General features: G+C 43.5%; 1 protein-coding gene across 1 annotated transcript; it reads right to left on the reverse strand.

The window, feature by feature from the left end:
* Positions 1-1130: 1130 nt before the first annotated feature.
* LOC128768348 (dynein regulatory complex protein 9-like) lies at positions 1131-5318 on the reverse strand. Its single transcript, XM_053881173.1, has 5 exons — positions 5157-5318; positions 4999-5073; positions 3400-3531; positions 2758-2847; positions 1131-2697 (listed from the first exon to the last, which is right to left on the reverse strand). Exons 1-5 carry the CDS (start codon positions 5313-5315, stop codon positions 2593-2595), a joined length of 561 nt encoding a protein of 186 aa, XP_053737148.1. The 5' UTR covers positions 5316-5318; the 3' UTR covers positions 1131-2592.
* Positions 5319-18671: the final 13353 nt, after the last annotated feature.

Raw genomic sequence — 18671 nt, forward strand, 5'->3', positions numbered from 1 at the left:
ACCTTTATTCTGAAAATGACCTTACCCAGCGTCAGTTAGGCACCATCAACAAATTCTAAAGCACTAATCAAGTATTAGTGAAATCTTCAATAAGGCAATGGAAAACAACCATTTTAGGTGAGAGAATTTTGAATGATCACACAAGACAAAGGACCGAGTGTATTTGTTTGTATAATGATTTGGAGAATATGACTAAATGATAATTTCTTCACATGATTTCTAATATTTCTTCAATAGCATCAAAGAAATGTGTCCAGTCTGGTCCATAGTTCAAGTCAACTGTTAAGAGACAGGAGATACAGCAGACACACGGCTCAATTTAACCCATAAATAAAACTGGCAGAGCAGTCAGACACGAGCAGGTTCCATCAGAGATGTGAAACATTGAATTTCTCGTCTCTACACTTAGTTAACTATTATATTTAAACATCAACAAATAATGACGTTGGAGACAAACTCCACTAATAGGTTCCGCCATAAAGCAGTTTCAAAAGAGACTGTAGTGTGTACAATACATGGAATAGAATGAAAATGGATTTATAGTGATAATTATCATTATCACAGAAAAGACAACATTTATCGTGATAATTTTTTTTGTCCATATCGGCCATCCCTACTAGACAGCTAGAAAGGTGACGCTCCACAACTCTTCTTTGCAGGTGAGGACTCACGTAGCAGCCCAGGTGGAGAGAGGACTGCAGTGGATGAGGCGTAGGGCACAGAATGTCCTCTGTATGATCAACTGTTTATCCTGCCACCCATCAGCCAGTGACCTTGTGGAGGACTCTGTTTGCATTCAAGGTACAACACTCTTTCAGAAGCATTACTTAGACTTTCCATCCCACTTAAGAGTCTTTGTGGCAGCGTGACGTTTGAACCAAGCTATACATGCGAGGTTCTTAGGTTCTACTAACACATAGTTCCTAATGTGTCTCAGTTGATGACCTCATCCATGCATTTATTGGCACGAGTATAGAGATGCGGAGAGGTCCAACATTAATGAGTGGTGAACTGACTGACCGCTTCAAATTCAGCAGCACAACCACCAAAACCCTCAGTGGTGACCTTCATCACCATCAGCAACTCCACCCTCAACAACTGCAGCTTTACAAACCAAGACGGTCCACAGGCGGCACCAGACCTTCTGCAGATGCAGCCTGAGCTGCTGATCAACGGTGAGCAACGTGCTTTCATGTCACTGAATAAAACATGGGATTTGTAATGCTGACCTTGTAAAGTGATGAGTGTTCATCCACAACAATAACACATTTCTTTACGTCCTTCCACCCAGGGGAATGTCGGTGCATCCACATCACAGACTCAATATTACACAACGCCATGTTTGGGGATCACAACGTCATGATGTTGGGTTTGCACCAAGAGCAAAACTAAACTTAAGTCACAAGTGCATTTCTTTTTCATCACAATTTATTTAAGCCAGAGGAAAATATATATATATATATGGGGTTTTTTTTTCGGCAATGTATTGTATATATAAACATGTATAAACATACATATATATATATTATATTATATATTGCATATATAAACATTGCTAGTGTTTAGTCATGAGCCTCACCTCCAGTATGCGGTGAATTGTGAGTGTGACGGTTTGAAATATGTGTTTATGTTAAACTAAATACAATTAATAATAATAATAATAATCATAATATATGCATATATTATAAAGAAACATGGTTTTATATTAGCTCAATACTGCGTCAGTGTATGCACAGTATGTCTGGGCTCAAGTGTTATAAATGTCTCTAAGGCATGTTAAGTCATGTTGCTACAGGGTGCACCTGTAGCACCAAAGTTCCAACAGTAGTGCATCCTCTCTTGTTTTCTGTTTTATGTCATGGCTGTGGTTCATCACTGCACTGCAGTGTCTGACACTGAGGGGTGAGTGAAATGTGAAGCAGCATCTGATGAGAACTGGCTCTGAGTCAGGCTAACGTAGGAAACAAGAGTGTCATTCCAAGCATGGAAACAAGTCCTTGCGCCCGTGTGCTTCTTAACTGTGGGTGTCAAATGTGTGGTTCAAACTATACAGACCAAGGGTGACTGCATCCCCCCTTTGGTTTATTGCTCATGTGTTGTACATGTTTGACTTGTAAGTTGGACACAAACATCCAGTGTCAAGCTACAGACGCCTGAATATGTTTTGTATACGTATATGTTTTTAATATGTAAGTTGTCTCCTTGTCCATTCAGAGGTCAGGTGTTAAGACGACAAGGTTGATTCTGATTTGTTGTTGGTCTTGTTGCGTAGTTTGTCTCCAGTTTTCGAAACTAACAGAAAAGATTTCACTGATCATCAGCATTTACTGAGGATGTTAAGCACTTCTATAGCATGTATTAAAATATCTTTCAAAAAAACAATTCAAGAGGAAGGAAGAATGGATGGATGTTTTAACATATGTGTTTGCATTGTCATGCTTGAATTATTGTCCAACATTTTAAAATACAAATCAATCCAACTCATGTGTCATGTGCCATTCTTTGTTTGTGCGTCTCACACATATGCAGGGAGAAAAGCCACATGCAGCAGTGGAATTCACACGTCTGATCTTCACATATCAAGGAGTGTGTCTATTTCTTCTTCTTCTTCCCTTCTCCCTTTTTCTTGCCCTTCTTTTTGTCTGCCTTTTTGCCCAAGCCTCTGCGGGACATGACACCTCTCCACCATGCCTGGATCTGAAACGATTCCTGGTTAAAAGGGAACAATTCAAACAGGTTGTTGTCGCCGCCACTTACCTTGGTGGCAGCCATGTTCTCTTCCTGCTGGCGGCGCAGCTTCTCCTGCTCCTTTCTGTCTTCCAGCACCACCTCTTCCATCTCCCTGAACTGAGAACACAGCAGTGCTCATCGTGTACCTCATTTGAAAACATCTGCGGGGAGTCACTGAGCCCAAACATGTGGGTAAAGAGGGCAGCTGGCGAAGAACTGGACAAATGTGGGACTAATACAGGACATTGCATCTCTTCAGGCAGACTGGTGAACAAAGGTGAGGTGGCAGGGTAATAAACGTCTGAGACCAGGCGGCTGCAGGCTCTAAATGGTGATAAAGACTGACACTCTTCTTCTGGCTGCCTTCTTCAGAGGTAGAAATGAGGTTTGATCTGAATGCAACTGAATGATATATTCGATGGCTACAGGATGAGAGCAGGTCTACATCAGCGCTCCTCTTGCTTGCTATGGAGATGGACTGACTGACAGTGAGGATGAGCACTGACCAACGTAGACCTTGGTCGCTGATCACATGACCTTCTGTGGGCCTTGAAAAATAGGCGTCCTGATGCTGACTTGAGGAAGGAAATTCACTGCTGCTTCACTTCTAATTGTGTGTGGTGTTAACATGCATCATTGGAACTAGACTGAGGTGGTGCAGCATCTCACCGTCCTCTTTAGCTCCGCCAGCTTGTCCAGTGTGATGGCCCGTTTGCAGTTCACTTCGTTGAGTTGGTGCTCCACCTCATGCAGCATCATGTCCGTCCTCTGCTGCCAGTCCAGCTGCAGCTGCTGAAGCTCCTGCTCAACAACTGCAGCGTTAACACCTCCCAAACTTTACCCTGTAGTTTCCCCCCTTCCACATACTGCATGTGCAGATTACATTTTTGTTTTTCAATGCCACATGCCGATCAACTGGATACTGGCCGCTCCATCTTGTAGTGATACAACGACATTAGAGCCATTTCAGTGAGAAAAAAGATGGAAGGAACGCAAGCATATACAGAGACATAAGACTCCTGCAGCAACATCTCCTGAATGAAAACAGACCAGGACAGAACATTCTGTTCAAGTTTTGAGAATGAATCTAGTGCACGTGCAATACGTACAATAAAGTCTCATACGACATGAGGATCTGACATACTTCAGTAATATTAGCATCATTATTGATAACAGCATTGTTTTAACAATAATCGCACTTTTAAACATTCAGTTATGCAGGCACTGTGGGGACCAGCTATATTTCTCCACATGCATTTTCAAACCAGCTGAGGCCACCTGCTGAAAACCAAAGTTCACCAACCAGGAAGACTGTGAGTCTGGTGCTGCTTGTTTCGGCTAACCAATGTGTGCTTGTTTGGTTGGAACAAAAACACACACCCACTGTAGCCCTTTGTGGATAATATATTGTATATTATATATTTGTGGGTAGAATAAAATTCTGAATGCAATAAAACAATGTCAAAATATCACAAAATAAAAAAAATATATCTTATTTAAACTCCAAAAAAAGATATTAGTGAAGTTTAATAGAAAGTATCACCATCATCATAAAATTCATTTTCAAAACTGCTTCAACAGGTGCTTTCATGAACAGTTTTTACTGTTGGGGGCGGCATCACTTTATCATTTTTTCTTTTCAAGAACTTCTCCATAGTTGTTAACTATCACAGATTTGCTGCTGTCAAGTCAATGCAGCGACACACTACTGCCACCGTATGTGGTTCATGTATTAAAACTGAGCGTCTCGCAGACCAAAGGTGTAAAACTAAAACACTTTTAGCAGCCCTCAAGGGGGCGGTCACGGCCCTATAGTTAAGAATCACTGCTATAGAGAATGTAACCAGTCAGGAGGCACACTGTGGCAGAGGAGATGCTGGTTCAGTCACCTGGCAAGGCAAGACTAGACAGTAACAGACTGTCAATGATACAGATAGATAAACTGCACTACTCTACATGTATACTAGTATATGAATACAATCAGGAAGAGTGCACTTGCAGATCCATCACCCAGCCGGTCAGCACTCATTGTTTCCTGCACCTGTTGAAAGTGACACGCAATGACATGCAGAAGAACGGTTGAGGATGCAACCTCTGACCTTTCACAGCCAAAGCTCAGAGCTCTGAGCTCTGCATGTCACACTCACAACACTGGGGACTGAAAGTGTTTGTTTCCAGCTCAAACTGTTGGACAAAACAACCAACAAGATATTGTGCAGTTCATCACGAAAGATGGTGGCAAGAATCACAAAAAATCTCTGCACTGACCTCATGTCGATAATGCAGATATTTCTTCTTTGCTTCATGAACTTCAGCCTGCTGCTGCAACTGGTCCTTCAGCAGCTGAAACAAGGCAGTCATCAGCCCGTGGAGGTGGGAGCGTGTGGTGTCAGGGAATGAGAGTGACGGAATGGTGTCTCAAAAACCTCACGCTTCTTTTCAAGGTCACTTTCAGCTTTATTCGTCTCAAACTGCGTCCTCTTCAGCTGCTGCTCTTGGAGTTTCTCCTCCAGCTTCTTCCTCTTCTCCATCTTCAATGCTTGAATATCCACTTGTTTGCTGAGTCTTTTGGCGCATTTGCACATCTCCTGATGTACACAAAGGCATTTCAATGAACCATGAGGCAGGTCAAATGAAAAGGTCTTTCAACCATTTAATGTTTTTTTTTCATCTCGTCTTTATTTGAAATGTTTGATAACCTCCTCACCTTGTAAAAATTGCTGTGTCATTAAAGGCGTTAAAGGTTGAAGTTTTTTTGGGGGGGAAAGGGAGCAGGTGCTGCTGCTCCACCACCGTTTTAAAAATAATCCTGGAGGAAACCCTGTTCCAGAACCAAAGTTTACCATGAGTTTAGCAAACTATTCTCATAAGAAAGCAGTTTTATGCCATATGTGCTACCGGCCTTCGCTATTGGTTAAACCACCACTGGCATCGACCTGAGACGTCGATCGACCTATAACTCCCTTGTCTTCCGCTACTCAGCCTCTTTTACCAAACAGCCTTTGACTTGTGACGGAGGACAATGAAGAGACCGAGTGCTCCGTTTTGGAGGACAGCCCAAGCGAGGTTTACCGTGGAGTCGGCCCAGAGAGTCTATCTGCTGGATGAGAGGCTCTGGTCAGGACCCCAGCAGCGCCTTCCGGATGAGAAGGACCGCCTCACCATGCAGTTCCTCAACAGAGCCTACTATAGTGCACTCCACGTCCAGAACCTTGCCAACAACATGACTCAGTTGTTGTCGGCCATGGACAAGGCAGTCTTCGAGAGGGTGCTCAGTGAGGACAAGCTCCCAGAGTGGTCCCACGTGACAGTGGCGGCGTTCCATCAGATGGTGCTAGCTGTTTCCATGAATGGCGTTTGAATAACCGACAGCCCTTTCGAGGAGGGCCCCCCGCACCTGGAGCCTCGACTTGGCTGTGTTTAGAGCAAGAGATAAACTCCCTTCTCCAAAAGTGGACAATTTCTAAAGTCCCACTGGAGGAGTGCAAGGCAGGGTTTTACTCTGTGTATTTCCTTGTCCCGAGGAGGTCAGGTAAGTCGAGACCCATCCTGGCTCTCTGGAGGTGAAACACTCGTGTTGGATCATGTCAGTTCAGAGTGCTGACGGTCAGGCAGCTTCTCGAGTGTGTCTGACCAGGCGACAGGGTGACGTCAGTGGACCTGACAGATATGTATTTTTGTCCAGGGAGGAGGCGCTAGAGCATAAGGCGAGGGTGCTGAATCAGATCAGACGTCTGGGTTTCGATGTCAATCTCAACGTCAAATCAGAATGCGCTGCATCCCATGACTTCCGCACAATATCTGGACATCTTCCTTGATTCTCGCCCCATGACAGCATGGCTCTCAGATGAGCCTATGCCAGTTCTGCTGGAGCAGATTGGCATGATGAGAGATGTGCACCACGCGAGAGCCAGCGAGGTAGTCACACTCTTAGGTCTCCTGTCAGTGGTGGTGAAACTGGGATTGTTGCACATGTGGCGGCTCCAGTGCTGGTTTGTGCTTCACCGTCTTCACCCGGTCCGGGACAGTAACATGTGGTTGAGTCTGTCAGGTCCGGCTTCCCTGAACATTCTGGGACTGCAGCGCGCGTCTTATAGCAGCAGCGCACATCTTCATGGATGCATCCCTCCTGGGCTAGGAATGCGCCTTAGAAAAGGACAGCATGAGAGGAATATGGTCCGGTCCCACATCTCATATCAAACTGCTGGAGTTGATGGCGGTGGAGAAGGTTCTGCTTCATTTCACACCACGGCTGATGGTACATCATGTGACGGTGAGGTCAGCTCCCTGCACAAGATGACGGCTCTTACCTTGACATGGGCAGTAAGCCACCTGTTGTCGATGACAGCGTGTCACAGGTGCCCTAAACCTGGGCACGGACAGGCTGTCCAGAAGAGGGTCTTGCACTAGAAGTGGCAGATGCAATCTGGCAGTGGTTCAGGACTCTAGCTGCAGATCTGTTTACGTCGGAAGAGAACGCCAATGCTCCACTGGGGTTCTCTGAGGGCGTGGGACAGACTCACACAACACACTCTGGGTGGATGCCCTGACCCATCCAGTGTGTCCGCAGGGGCTGCTTTACGTGATTCCTCAACACAGGTTGATGACGCCGTTTTTGCAGCACGTCAGAGATCAGAAACTCTCGGTTGTGACGAGGTGGTTTCCGGACCTGTCCAGATTAGCGGTGGGACCTCCGTGGCCAATCCTGGATGCACCGGGTGCACTGACCCAAGCCAGAAGTATGTGTCGAGCCCATCTGGTGCTTGGACGTCCTCTCAAGGTTTAGATGTTGAAATTGCTTGACATGGGTTTGTCGGATGCAGTAGTTTCAACGGTACAGAGCTCTCAGGCTCTAGCCACTAACAGGCTTATGCCACTAGGAGGCACGTCTCTGTGAACTGGTGTGAGTCTAAAGGCCTCACCCGGGTTAGATGTCCTCTTTCTGGTGTTTTTTCCTTTCTACAGGAGATGCTGGATAAAGGACCACCATCCTGGTCGACAGCATCAACCTTCGCTCGTGCTTACGTGAAGGACATGGTGGACTCCTAAGTTGCTCTCACTGTCCTTTCTGGGGGTGCTTCTTTGTCCACAGGTGACCAGTAGAACGTCGGATGCTTGGTTCTTGTGGTAAGGACTTTTTCTTTCAGCCATGCTGGGAGGAATTTAATCCCACGGGCCTTCACCATGGTTTTTAACCAATAGCAAAGGCAGTTAGAAGGTGGAGCACAAATGACATAGAAATAGAAATTACCTAATGTAACCACAGTTCTATGAATATGGACGTAGCCCTCTAACCGGCTGCCCAGCCTGTATAGAATTTATTTCTATGCCGAAACTCGAGTTAGTGCTCAGACTCGAGTGTTGGGAGGCCAACTGTTCTACCCGGTGTCCTCAGTTAGTCATTTACATGCTCCGGTTGACAGTACAAGCAACATCCGACATACGACTGGGATCAGTTCCGACCAACTGGTCATATGTCCGATTGGACGTAAGTCAAAATAGCCGACGCGAGGGTTCTAGGTACTACTGTAGTGGTAGATCTCTGTGTGAGAGTGAGATGCTGGGATACTGTGCTGCTGTAACTGTCGTATGCGTTGCCGGGCTGCTACGTGCTGCGGTGCCAGACATTGAATGAAAAAAATAAGCGTCTACTGGCCGTGGTCGTAAGTCGGATGTTACTTGCACTTAAAACAGTTTTTGTCCATTTTTCTCATAATTCACACTTCCTTTTCATTTCTTCTGCAAATGATAGCACTGTATACATTTCTAACTTTCATTTGAGCAGATGACATTTTTTAAAAAATGTTTGCAGTCCCTTGCAGCAGATTGTCCACATTGGCACACTGGCTCTACCACAGCAGTCACACAGTGACGTACACAAATTCACTATATCACATTATCAAACTGCAGACTTAAACACAAGTAACCAGGCAGAACTAGGAATGAAATTTCAGTGTCAGATTCTCTCACCTTCAGATTCTCAGTTTTCTGCCTCAACTCCTGCTGTTGTCTGTGTAAGGTTTGTGTTTTACTCGCCAGCTCTCTCTTGGCTTCTCTGAAGAGAAGAACACATCAGCCTCACCATCTCCCTGTTTACCTTCTTTCCATCTGTAAAAACTCATCTCATCCACCAACATTCTGTCCGTCCTACAAAATATATACAATTGATTGAAGAACTGATTGTGTTGTTAGGCCATAAATAACATGAACAATTCCATTTCGCCGCATCTATTTCTACAAAAGGAAAGTGATGATGAATATTTTCTTTCTGTTCTAATCAAGTTTTATAATATATGAAGTGTTCACCTTTCTAAAATATGGAATAGATGGTAGTTTGTCATGTACTTATGATATAAATTTTTGACAGTGAAATGATCATCTTTAATCTATTTTTCCTGTGGCAAAAATGGTATTATCATTATCATTTTTATGATTGTTATTCGTAGCAGTATTGTTGTTGTTGTTCTGGTTAAAAGTTAAAGTACAGACTGGAATTCCCTTGCGTGTAGACACAGGGAAACAGATTTGTATTCCAAAACAGGGACAGACCATTTTAATTGCATTACAATTATGGTTTCGTAGAAAGGGCTTTTTATTTAATTTGTTTTTATTTCACACTATCAAAAATTCTACAAGGATTAACTGTTGGATGATGGTCACAGATTATGTGCCATGGTGGCAAACATTAAGTCGAAATGTCATTCTTAGTTGAATCACATTTGTTCATCGTCTAGTGTCTCAGCTGTGTCTCAAGATGGGTGATGGGAAAGACATAGAATGCAGTTTGTGACTCATCAGGTTGAACATTATTGAGGAAATAGCGGGAAAATGTGAATATATCAATCATAACAAAATCATAACAGTACAGTTATGAAATGAAAGTGTCCATCTCCAATGTCTCTCATATCTGTTCACAGTTTACAATCACTTTGGACTCACCTGAACACTTTACCTGGGAGCTATTGAAGAAATAGTGAGAAAATATGAATATATTAATAATAATGGAATCATAACAGTACAGTTATGAAATGAAAGTGTCCGTCTCCAATGTGTCTCATGTCTGGTGACAGTTTACAACCATTTTGAACTCACCTGAACACTTTTCCTCGGAGCTATTGAAGAAATAGTGCAAACATTCTCACTGACTTTTATGATAACAACACCAGCTCTGGTGGAGCGAATATCTGTCGAATATCCAACATCCAACTAATTTGATCACGGATCTCTACCTTCACTGTATATGCCCGACCCGCGTTTATTCCGTTGAATTATGCCTTGGAAGCGAACTGTATCGCTATCTGTATATATCTATATGCACCTTTATTTCCATCCCTATACTTGCGATGAATTGAAAGGCCTTTATTGGTGTTGAACTCTGTCAGTTCAAGTTAGTGGGCATTCAACTTCCAACATTTTATTGTGTTTTCCCTCTGGTGAAGGGGGTGATAGTGGTTCTGTCAAGTCACTATTATAGTCTGTTCCCGCTCGTTGATTGGTCTCAGGGAGACTCAGGCACGATATATAAGTCCAGTATTCACTGCAAGTATCAAGTAGTTTACACATGACAAATTCTGTCTGGCTGCTGTTGTCAAAATGAGCTCCCGCCATGTGACGCTCAAATGAAGTGGTATTATCAAGTGTATCACGCTGCTGATCATGACATGAAGTGCAATAGTCACTGTAGTGTCAAGTAGTTTCCTGCTGTCCATCAAAAGTACAGGGGCGATGCTGGCAGGGGTAGGAACTAGAGCACAACAGCGGTTGGCATCTGTGGATTCCCCAAGCATTGGTCCTAACTCAGTCATGACACTGGTTTTCATTATCCGCGGAAAATGGATTGGTTAAAGCCAAGTCTGACTAGGAGAAAGACTTGGGAGTGACTGACCTGACTGACCTCTCCTGAGCTAAACCGTTGCAGTCAGGGTGAATGTGTTTGCATCCTGTCCACATCCAGATGAGTAGAGAATGGTAGACAGCTAGAAAGGTGACGCTCCACAACTCTTCTTTGCAGGTGAGGACTCACGTAGCAGCCCAGGTGGAGAGAGGACTGCAGTGGATGAGGCGTAGGGCACAGAATGTCCTCTGTATGATCAACCGTTTATCCTGCCACCCATCAGCCAGTGGCCTTGTGGAGGACTATGTTTGCATTCGAGGTACAACACTCATGACACTCTGTGAAGCATCAATTAAGTTTCTTTTCAGCCTCTGCATCATGAAAGTAGAAATATTGACTTGAGTTGTACGCAGTGTATCAATTAAATAGTATCAATTAAGCGCGTGATATATGGTTTCCAGACTATAAGCCACTACTTTTTTCTTGCGATCTGAGTCCTGCGGCTTATACAGCAGTGTGGTTAATATATGGATTTTTACACCTGTTGTGAGAGCAGCGTGAATCAATCAAGACGCTCCGTATTATGCATCTTGTTTCCACTATTTCCTCACTCTCGATGCTGGACCCCGTTTTTAAAACTAGTGTTGAAAAGCGTTTTTAAGCTGGTGCACCACTGACCTGCCCACAGCTCAGACAGACCACTGAACCTGCGGCTTACAGACCGGTGCGGCTTATGTATGAACCAGATCTATTTTCCTTCTTAAATTTAGTGGGTGCGGCTAATATACCGGTGCACTATATGGTGTGGGAATTACGGTAAATGTAATTTAACCACGATTGCAATGTATCAAGACAGGGATTGAAATAAACATTTATTCATTCAACGTGTGTGTGTGGCTGCACAATATACGAACCGTGCAGCTGTACATGTGAGGAGCAATGCACGCACACAGATTTGTTGCGCTTTGTGGGGACCGCTCATTGCCAAAATGCTTTGTTTGTTTTGAAGTCTTCACCCTCAAATTGAGGTTAACCTTGTGGGGTCTGGCAACAGGGTCCCTCAAAGACATAAGGACCCCACTTGGTGGGGTTTTCACCAAAATTGCGACTCACTAGGATCCATATGCATAAACACACAGACACATGTTTAGAAATTAGGACCCAACATTGAGTAGTGAACTGACTGATGCTCTCAGGAAAACAGATTCGGTCTTTCGTCACTGATAAATTTCGTGCTTTTATCGGACAGAAATATTGTATCTCACGCTTATTCTTCAAAATCTGCAGCACAACCACCAAAACCCTTAGTGGTGACCATCATCGCCATCAGCAACTCCACCCTCAACAACTGCAGCTTTACAAACCAAGACGGTCCACAGGCGGCACCAGACCTTCTGCAGATGCAGCCTGAGCTGCTGATCAACGGTGAGCAACGTGGTTTCATGTCACTGCATAAAGCAGGTTTTTGTTGATATCTTGTTTGCTGCAACGTAAAAAAAAGTGAAATAATCGTCATCGACTCTGCTTCCTTCCACCCAGGTCGGAGTCGGAACGTCCACATCACACACTCTGAATTGCACTACGCCATGTTTGGAGATCACAACGTCATGAGGGGGAACAAAACCAACTCAGGACTCGCTAGACCATTCGTCCCCTCTGCCCCTTCACCACCAGCACTGCAGGCGACTTTGCCCGCCCCTCTGACTCCATCAGGCAGTCAGGATGTTGAAGACTCCACTGACTGACTCACACACGATCTCTGCACTCTCCCTGCTTTGGACCAGCACCAAATACTCTACCTCTATTGCACGCTCACCGGGACACAGCAGCCTCACTACAGGGGATAATAATGGGACTAGATATATATATATATATATATATAAAACAGTTTGCTCTCCAGACAACACGGAACCTTTGTAAGTGCAGGAGTTCCTGGTCCACTGATCACACTGATGCGCAAGACACGTGGCAGCGAGGATGATAACAACAACAACAAACATGGAGGAATCCCTGAACAAAAGCTAGTGATGTTTTTCACTACTACTCTGAATGTATTCGAAATTCATATAAAATTGAAATTCTTATACAAATATTTTCAAGATATTAAAAGAGCTTTAGTTTAAATAAGGTGATATAAACACTTGAATATAGCCACCATCATGATTTATTGTGCTATTGTCAAACTGAAGCAAAATAAAATAAATAATCAAATCCCACCCCTAATATGGGATTTTATTTAAAATCCCATATTATATATGGGATTTTAAATGTATATATAGATAGATATAGATGACGTGGATTGCTACTACCATACCATGCTTTATTTGTAAGTGTTCAATTGTTAGACAAACCATGTTAATAAAAATGATGAATTCTTATCATCGCTATTTGAGTTTGTCTTGAATCTACTCCTAACTATTGATGTGTGGTGAATTGCGAGTGTCAGCTTTTTGTGACTTACAAGCTAGCAAAACAGCCCATAGTGACTCCTTTCAGCCCCTCAGCAGTGGCTGAAAGGAGAGCAGTGTTTTCTTCCTCTGGGTGTCTCTCATCGTCTCCTGGAACACTCACTACAGCAAAAAGCAGTGATGAGTGAAACAACGCTTCATAAACTGAACGACCTAGGTTTTAAAGTGTCACAGAAAATGCTGCAGTGTTGTAGGAGGCAAGTGTCAAGAAGAGTGGTCCTTCCCGATGGTGAGTTTTTAAGGCATGTGTTGTTGGAAGCATGTGGCCCGTCTCACCAGCGTTACAACAGTGTGACTTCAGCTGTAACACCGTCACAAAGACGGTCGATGGTTCTCGTCCAATCCAGCTGCTTTCATCTCTGTTTTCCTGTCGTCGGCACAAAAAATTAAAATGGGGCTGGCAGGTTGAGGTTTAACCTTGAGGTTATGATTTTTTGGTGAAAAAGCTATAGATCTTGGACTACAGCTCCAAAAAAATAAATCTGAAAAATAAAAACCAAATAAAAAAACAAACGAACAATATACATATATAGGTGTATATGTAATAACACCAATATGTAATATTGCTACTTCCGATGCTGGGGAGTTGGCAACACTGCAGCTGAAAGGAGAACTGTTTCAAGTAATGACATGCTACATGCTGGCCACAAGGAGGCACTATGTTGTAAGAGGTGGTGAAAAGAGAGACTTGCAGAAGGAATTGATCGGGAGTTATTGCAACAGGTGGGTTGTTCTGCTTAGCAAAGTTAATGAAGTTCGTTCGTTTGCTTCTTCTTGGAACTCATCCACACAACATGCACCACCGGCATCATTCTCATGTTTGGCTCGGCAAAGTAAACTCTTCAGCTGCAGATTAAAAAGGAGGTGTGTGGTTGAATCTGTCTTTTGGGACTAAAGATGACGATAGACGGTGATGCTGCTGCTTCTGACGGTCTGTTCGGATCCAACTGTTTAGCCCCTCCTGCAGCCAGCTGTGAGTCCGAGCTGTCGTGTGGTTTAGTCCTTCCCACAACCTCCTCAGGTCTTTCTCCTGGCTGTTTGTCTGGTTGGCTTCTGTCCATCTTCAAAATACAGGATTACACGCTTTCAGAACTTCTGACCTTTTCGATTTGACGGTGGAGCCATTTCATTGTTGCGTCACCCTGCCGGGCCTTGTGTCATCGGCTGAGAGTGACACACCCCCTTCACCACTGCTGTGTTTACAAACGAGAGCGAGAATACTCGCGTTGGTGCTGCGCGGCGTTAGCTGCCGACCTGAAAACAGCCTTCCGCGGCGGTCTTCTTCACAGCTGGTAGGATGGCAGAGGAGTCAGGCGTCAGCACGGTAAGACCATCCGTCGTTCACGTGTATTTCACCTAACTCCGTCCTGCCATTCCTTTATTTGGAACTATACGATTAGCTGCAGCGACAAGTTTTTACTCGCGACTTTCACTTGATGAAGCCTGTTCACACACACCAACCGCGTTAGGAACGGATCATAAAGTATCCGGCTTCACCGCGGTCATGACACCCTGAGCCAGAACAACGGTTCTGGGGACGGGATCTTGCGAGGGCCAAAGACCCGCGGCCTCTACAACTCTTCAGGCCAGACCGGTTCTCTACCGCGGTCAAATTAGTTGGATGTTGGATATTCGACAGATATTCGCTCCACCAGAGCCGGTGTTGTTCGGTCTGTGTCCCCGGTCGCTGATCTCGGACGAGCTCTCTCGCTGGCAGCGCTAAGACGAAGTTAGGGGACCGTCCACAAATTCTCAGTCGTGAAATTATCATAAAAGTCAGTGAGAATGTTTGCACTATTTCTTCAATAGCTCCGAGGAAAAGTGTTCAGATGAGTCCAAAGTGAGTGTAAACTGTCACCAGACATGAGACACATTGGAGACGGACACTTTCATTTCATAACTGTACTGTTATGACTCCATTATTATTAATATGTTCATATTTTCCTCACTATTTCTTCAATAGCTCAGAGGAAAAGTGTTCAGGTGAGTCCAAAGTGATTGTAAACTGCGAATAGATATGAGAGACATTGGAGACGGACACTTTCATTTCATAACTTTACTGTTATGATTTTGTTATGATTGATATATTCACATTTTCCCGCTATTTCCTCAATAATGTTCAACCTGATGAGTCACAAACTGCATTCTATGTCTCTCCCATCACCCATCATGAGACACAGCTGAGACACTGGACGATGAACAAATGTGATTCAACTAACATTTTTCAACTAATGATTTCATTTACACAAGTCACATTGCCATTTTCATTTCTCTGCTTCTTCAAAATGTTCTGTGTCCATACCCATACACTGCATGGAGCCAAATTCCGCAGGAATCACACTGGACCTTTAGAAATGTTAAAACAAAGTGGTTAAATTTACCACTTTATGCTTCTGTTGAATTTTAAAACATCTCACTTAGTGTGTTAGTGGTGGTCCACAACCTGGGGGTCTTTACGCATTCCACAACAGCTGTTTACATCAAACACTAAAACACATGAACGTATGTTGAAAATGATTGATTATTGTAAATCATCCATTGTACCTCATGCCTTGAGGATTTTCGCCAGAATCGTGCGCTCTTTTAACCATCTTCTCGTTGAAGGTGGGTCATAACTGCCCCACGCCACTTAATATCCACCCAGTCAGTTTTGCGATGGCATGTTCTCCTCACATTGAAGAATTTCCTGAGAGATGATGTAAAAAGGTAACTAAAAACACTTACAGTATAATAAGTAATAATTTTGGAATATTTAAAATAAAATAAATAAATTATCACAAGAAGATGGTTGCAGCTGCGGCACCATTATCTTCCACATTTTTCTGCGTTGTATTAATGCTGTCTGTGTCAAAGAAACATTTAAATTCACTGGAGTCTCCATGTATTTGTTTGCCACTACGAAAATGATGGATCATCAAATTAAGGCAGAATTCTTTGTTTATGAACACCATGAATGGATAATAATGCCAATTATCATCCATTCATGGAATTACGCCATGTCCAGCCCAAATCCTCTATTAGCTCCCCAATGTTACATTTCCAACTTCAAAAGGGGAAATGCAGAAAGAGCGCACGAAAATCCTCAAGGCATCGGGTACAATGGATGATTTACAATAATCAATAATTTTCAACATACGTTTATGTGTTTTAGTGTTTGATGTAAACAGCTGTTGTGGAATGCGTAAAGACCCCCAGGTTGTGGACCACCACTAACACACTAAGTGAGATGTTTTAAAATTCAACAGAAGCATAAAGTGGTAAATTTAACCACTTTGTTTTAACATTTCTAAAGGTCCAGTGTGATTCCTGCGGAATTTGGTTCCATGCAGTGTATGGGTATGGACACAGAACATTTTGAAGAAGCGGAGAAATGAAAATGGCAATGTGACTTGTGTAAATGAAATCATTAGTTGAAAAATATTAGTTGAATCACATTTGTTCATCGTCCAGTGTCTCAGCTGTGTCTCAAGATGGGTGATGGGAGAGACATAGAATGCAGTTTGTGACTCATCAGGTTGAACATTATTGAGGAAACAGCGGGAAAATGTGAATATATCAATCATAACAAAATCATAACAGTAAAGTTATGAAATGAAAGTGTCCATCTCCAATGTCTCTCATATCTGTTCACAGTTTACAATCACTTTGGACTCACCTGAACACTTTTCCTGGGAGCTATTGAAGAAATAGTGAGAAAATATGAATATATTAATAATAATAGAATCATAACAGTACAGTTATGAAATGAAAGTGTCCGTCTCCAATGTGTCTCATATCTGTTCACAGTTTACAATCACTTTGAACTCACCTGAACACTTTTCCTCGGAGCTATTGAAGAATTGTGGACCCCTAACTTCGTCTGAGCGCTGCCAGCGAGAGAGCTCGTCCGAGATCGGCGACCGCTTCCCGGGGACACAGACCAAACAACACTGGCTCTGGTGGAGCGAATATCTGTCGAATATCCAACATCCAACTAATTTGACCGCGGTTTCCTACCTTCACTGTATATGCCCGACCCGCGTTTATTCCGTTGAATTATGCCTAGGAAGCGAACTGTATCGCTATCTGTATATATCTATATGCACCTTTATTTCCATCCCTATACTTGCGATGAATTGAAAGGCCTTTATTGGTGTTGAACTCTGTCAGTTCAAGTTAGTGGGCATTCAACTTCCAACATTTTATTGTGTTTTCCCTCTGGTGAAGGGGGTGATAGTGGTTCTGTCAAGTCACTATTATAGTCTGTTCCCGCTTGTTGATTGGTCTCAGGGAGACTCAGGCACGATATATAAGTCCAGTATTCACTGCAAGTATCAAGTAGTTTACACATGACAAATTCTGTCTGGCTGCTGTTGTCAAAATGAGCTCCCGCCATGTGACGCTCAAATGAAGTGGTATTATCAAGTGTATCACGCTGCTGATCATGACATGAAGTGCAATAGTCACTGTAGTGTCAAGTAGTTTCCTGCTGTCCATCAAAAGTACAGGGGCGATGCTGGCAGGGGTAGGAACTAGAGCACAACAGCAGTTGGCATCTGTGGATTCCCCAAGCATTGGTCCTAACTCAGTCATGACACTGGTTTTCATTATCCGCGGAAAATGGATTGTTTAAAGCCAAGTCTGACTAGGAGAAAGACTTGGGAGTGACTGACCTGACTGACCTCTCCTGAGCTAAACCGTTGCAGTCAGGGTGAATGTGTTTGCATCCTGTCCACATCCAGATGAGTAGAGAATGGTAGACAGCTAGAAAGGTGACGCTCCACAACTCTTCTTTGCAGATGAGGACTCACATAGCAGCCAAGGTGGAGAGAGGACTGCAGTGGATGAGGCGTAGGGCACAGAATGTCCTCTGTATGATCAACCGTTTATCCTGCCACCCATCAGCCAGTGGCCTTGTGGAGGACTATGTTTGCATTCGAGGTACAACACTCATGACACTCTCTGAAGCATCAATTAAGTTTCTTTTCAGCCCCTGCATCATGAAAGTAGAAATATTGACTTGAGTTGTACGCAGTGTATCAATTAAATAGTATCAATTAAGCGCGTGATATATGATTTACAGACTATAAGCCACTACTTTTTTCTTGCGATCTGAGTCCTGCGGCTTATACAGCAGTGTGGTTAATATATGGATTTTTACACCTGTTGTGAGAGCAGCGTGAATCAATCAAGACGCTCCGTATTATGCATCTTGTTTCCACTATTTCCTCACTCTCGATGCTGGACCCCGTTTTTAAAACTAGTGTTGAAAAGCGTTTTTAAGCTGGTGCACCACTGACCTGCCCACAGCTCAGACAGCACCACTGAACCTGCGGCTTACAGACCGGTGCGGCTTATGTATGAACCAGATCTATTTTACTTCTTAAATTTAGTGGGTGCGGCTAATATACCGGTGCACTATATGGTGTGGGAATTACGGTAAATGTAATATAACCACGATTGCAATGTATCAAGACAGGGATTGAAATAAACATTTATTCATTCAACGTGTGTGTGTGGCTGCACAATATACGAACCATGCAGCTGTACATGTGAGGAGCAATGCAAAGACATAAGGACCCCACTTGGTGGGGTTTTCACCAAAATTGCGACTCACTAGGATCCATATGCATAAACACACAGACACATGTTTAGAAATT

This window comes from Synchiropus splendidus, chromosome 12 (genome assembly GCF_027744825.2).
Source record: "Synchiropus splendidus isolate RoL2022-P1 chromosome 12, RoL_Sspl_1.0, whole genome shotgun sequence".
Taxonomy (NCBI): Eukaryota; Metazoa; Chordata; class Actinopteri; order Syngnathiformes; family Callionymidae; genus Synchiropus; species Synchiropus splendidus.

Bases quoted from the DNA above. Each gene is read 5' to 3' on its own strand.
- LOC128768348 (XM_053881173.1), bottom strand. From the start codon at position 5,315: ATGTGCAAATGCGCCAAAAGACTCAGCAAACAAGTGGATATTCAAGCA. The intron at 5,074-5,156 runs GTTTTTGAGACA...GCCTTGTTTCAG, and splicing joins ACCTTGAAAAGAAGCGTGAG to CTGCTGAAGGACCAGTTGCA. The intron at 2,698-2,757 runs GTAAGTGGCGGC...GAATCGTTTCAG, and splicing joins AGAACATGGCTGCCACCAAG to ATCCAGGCATGGTGGAGAGG.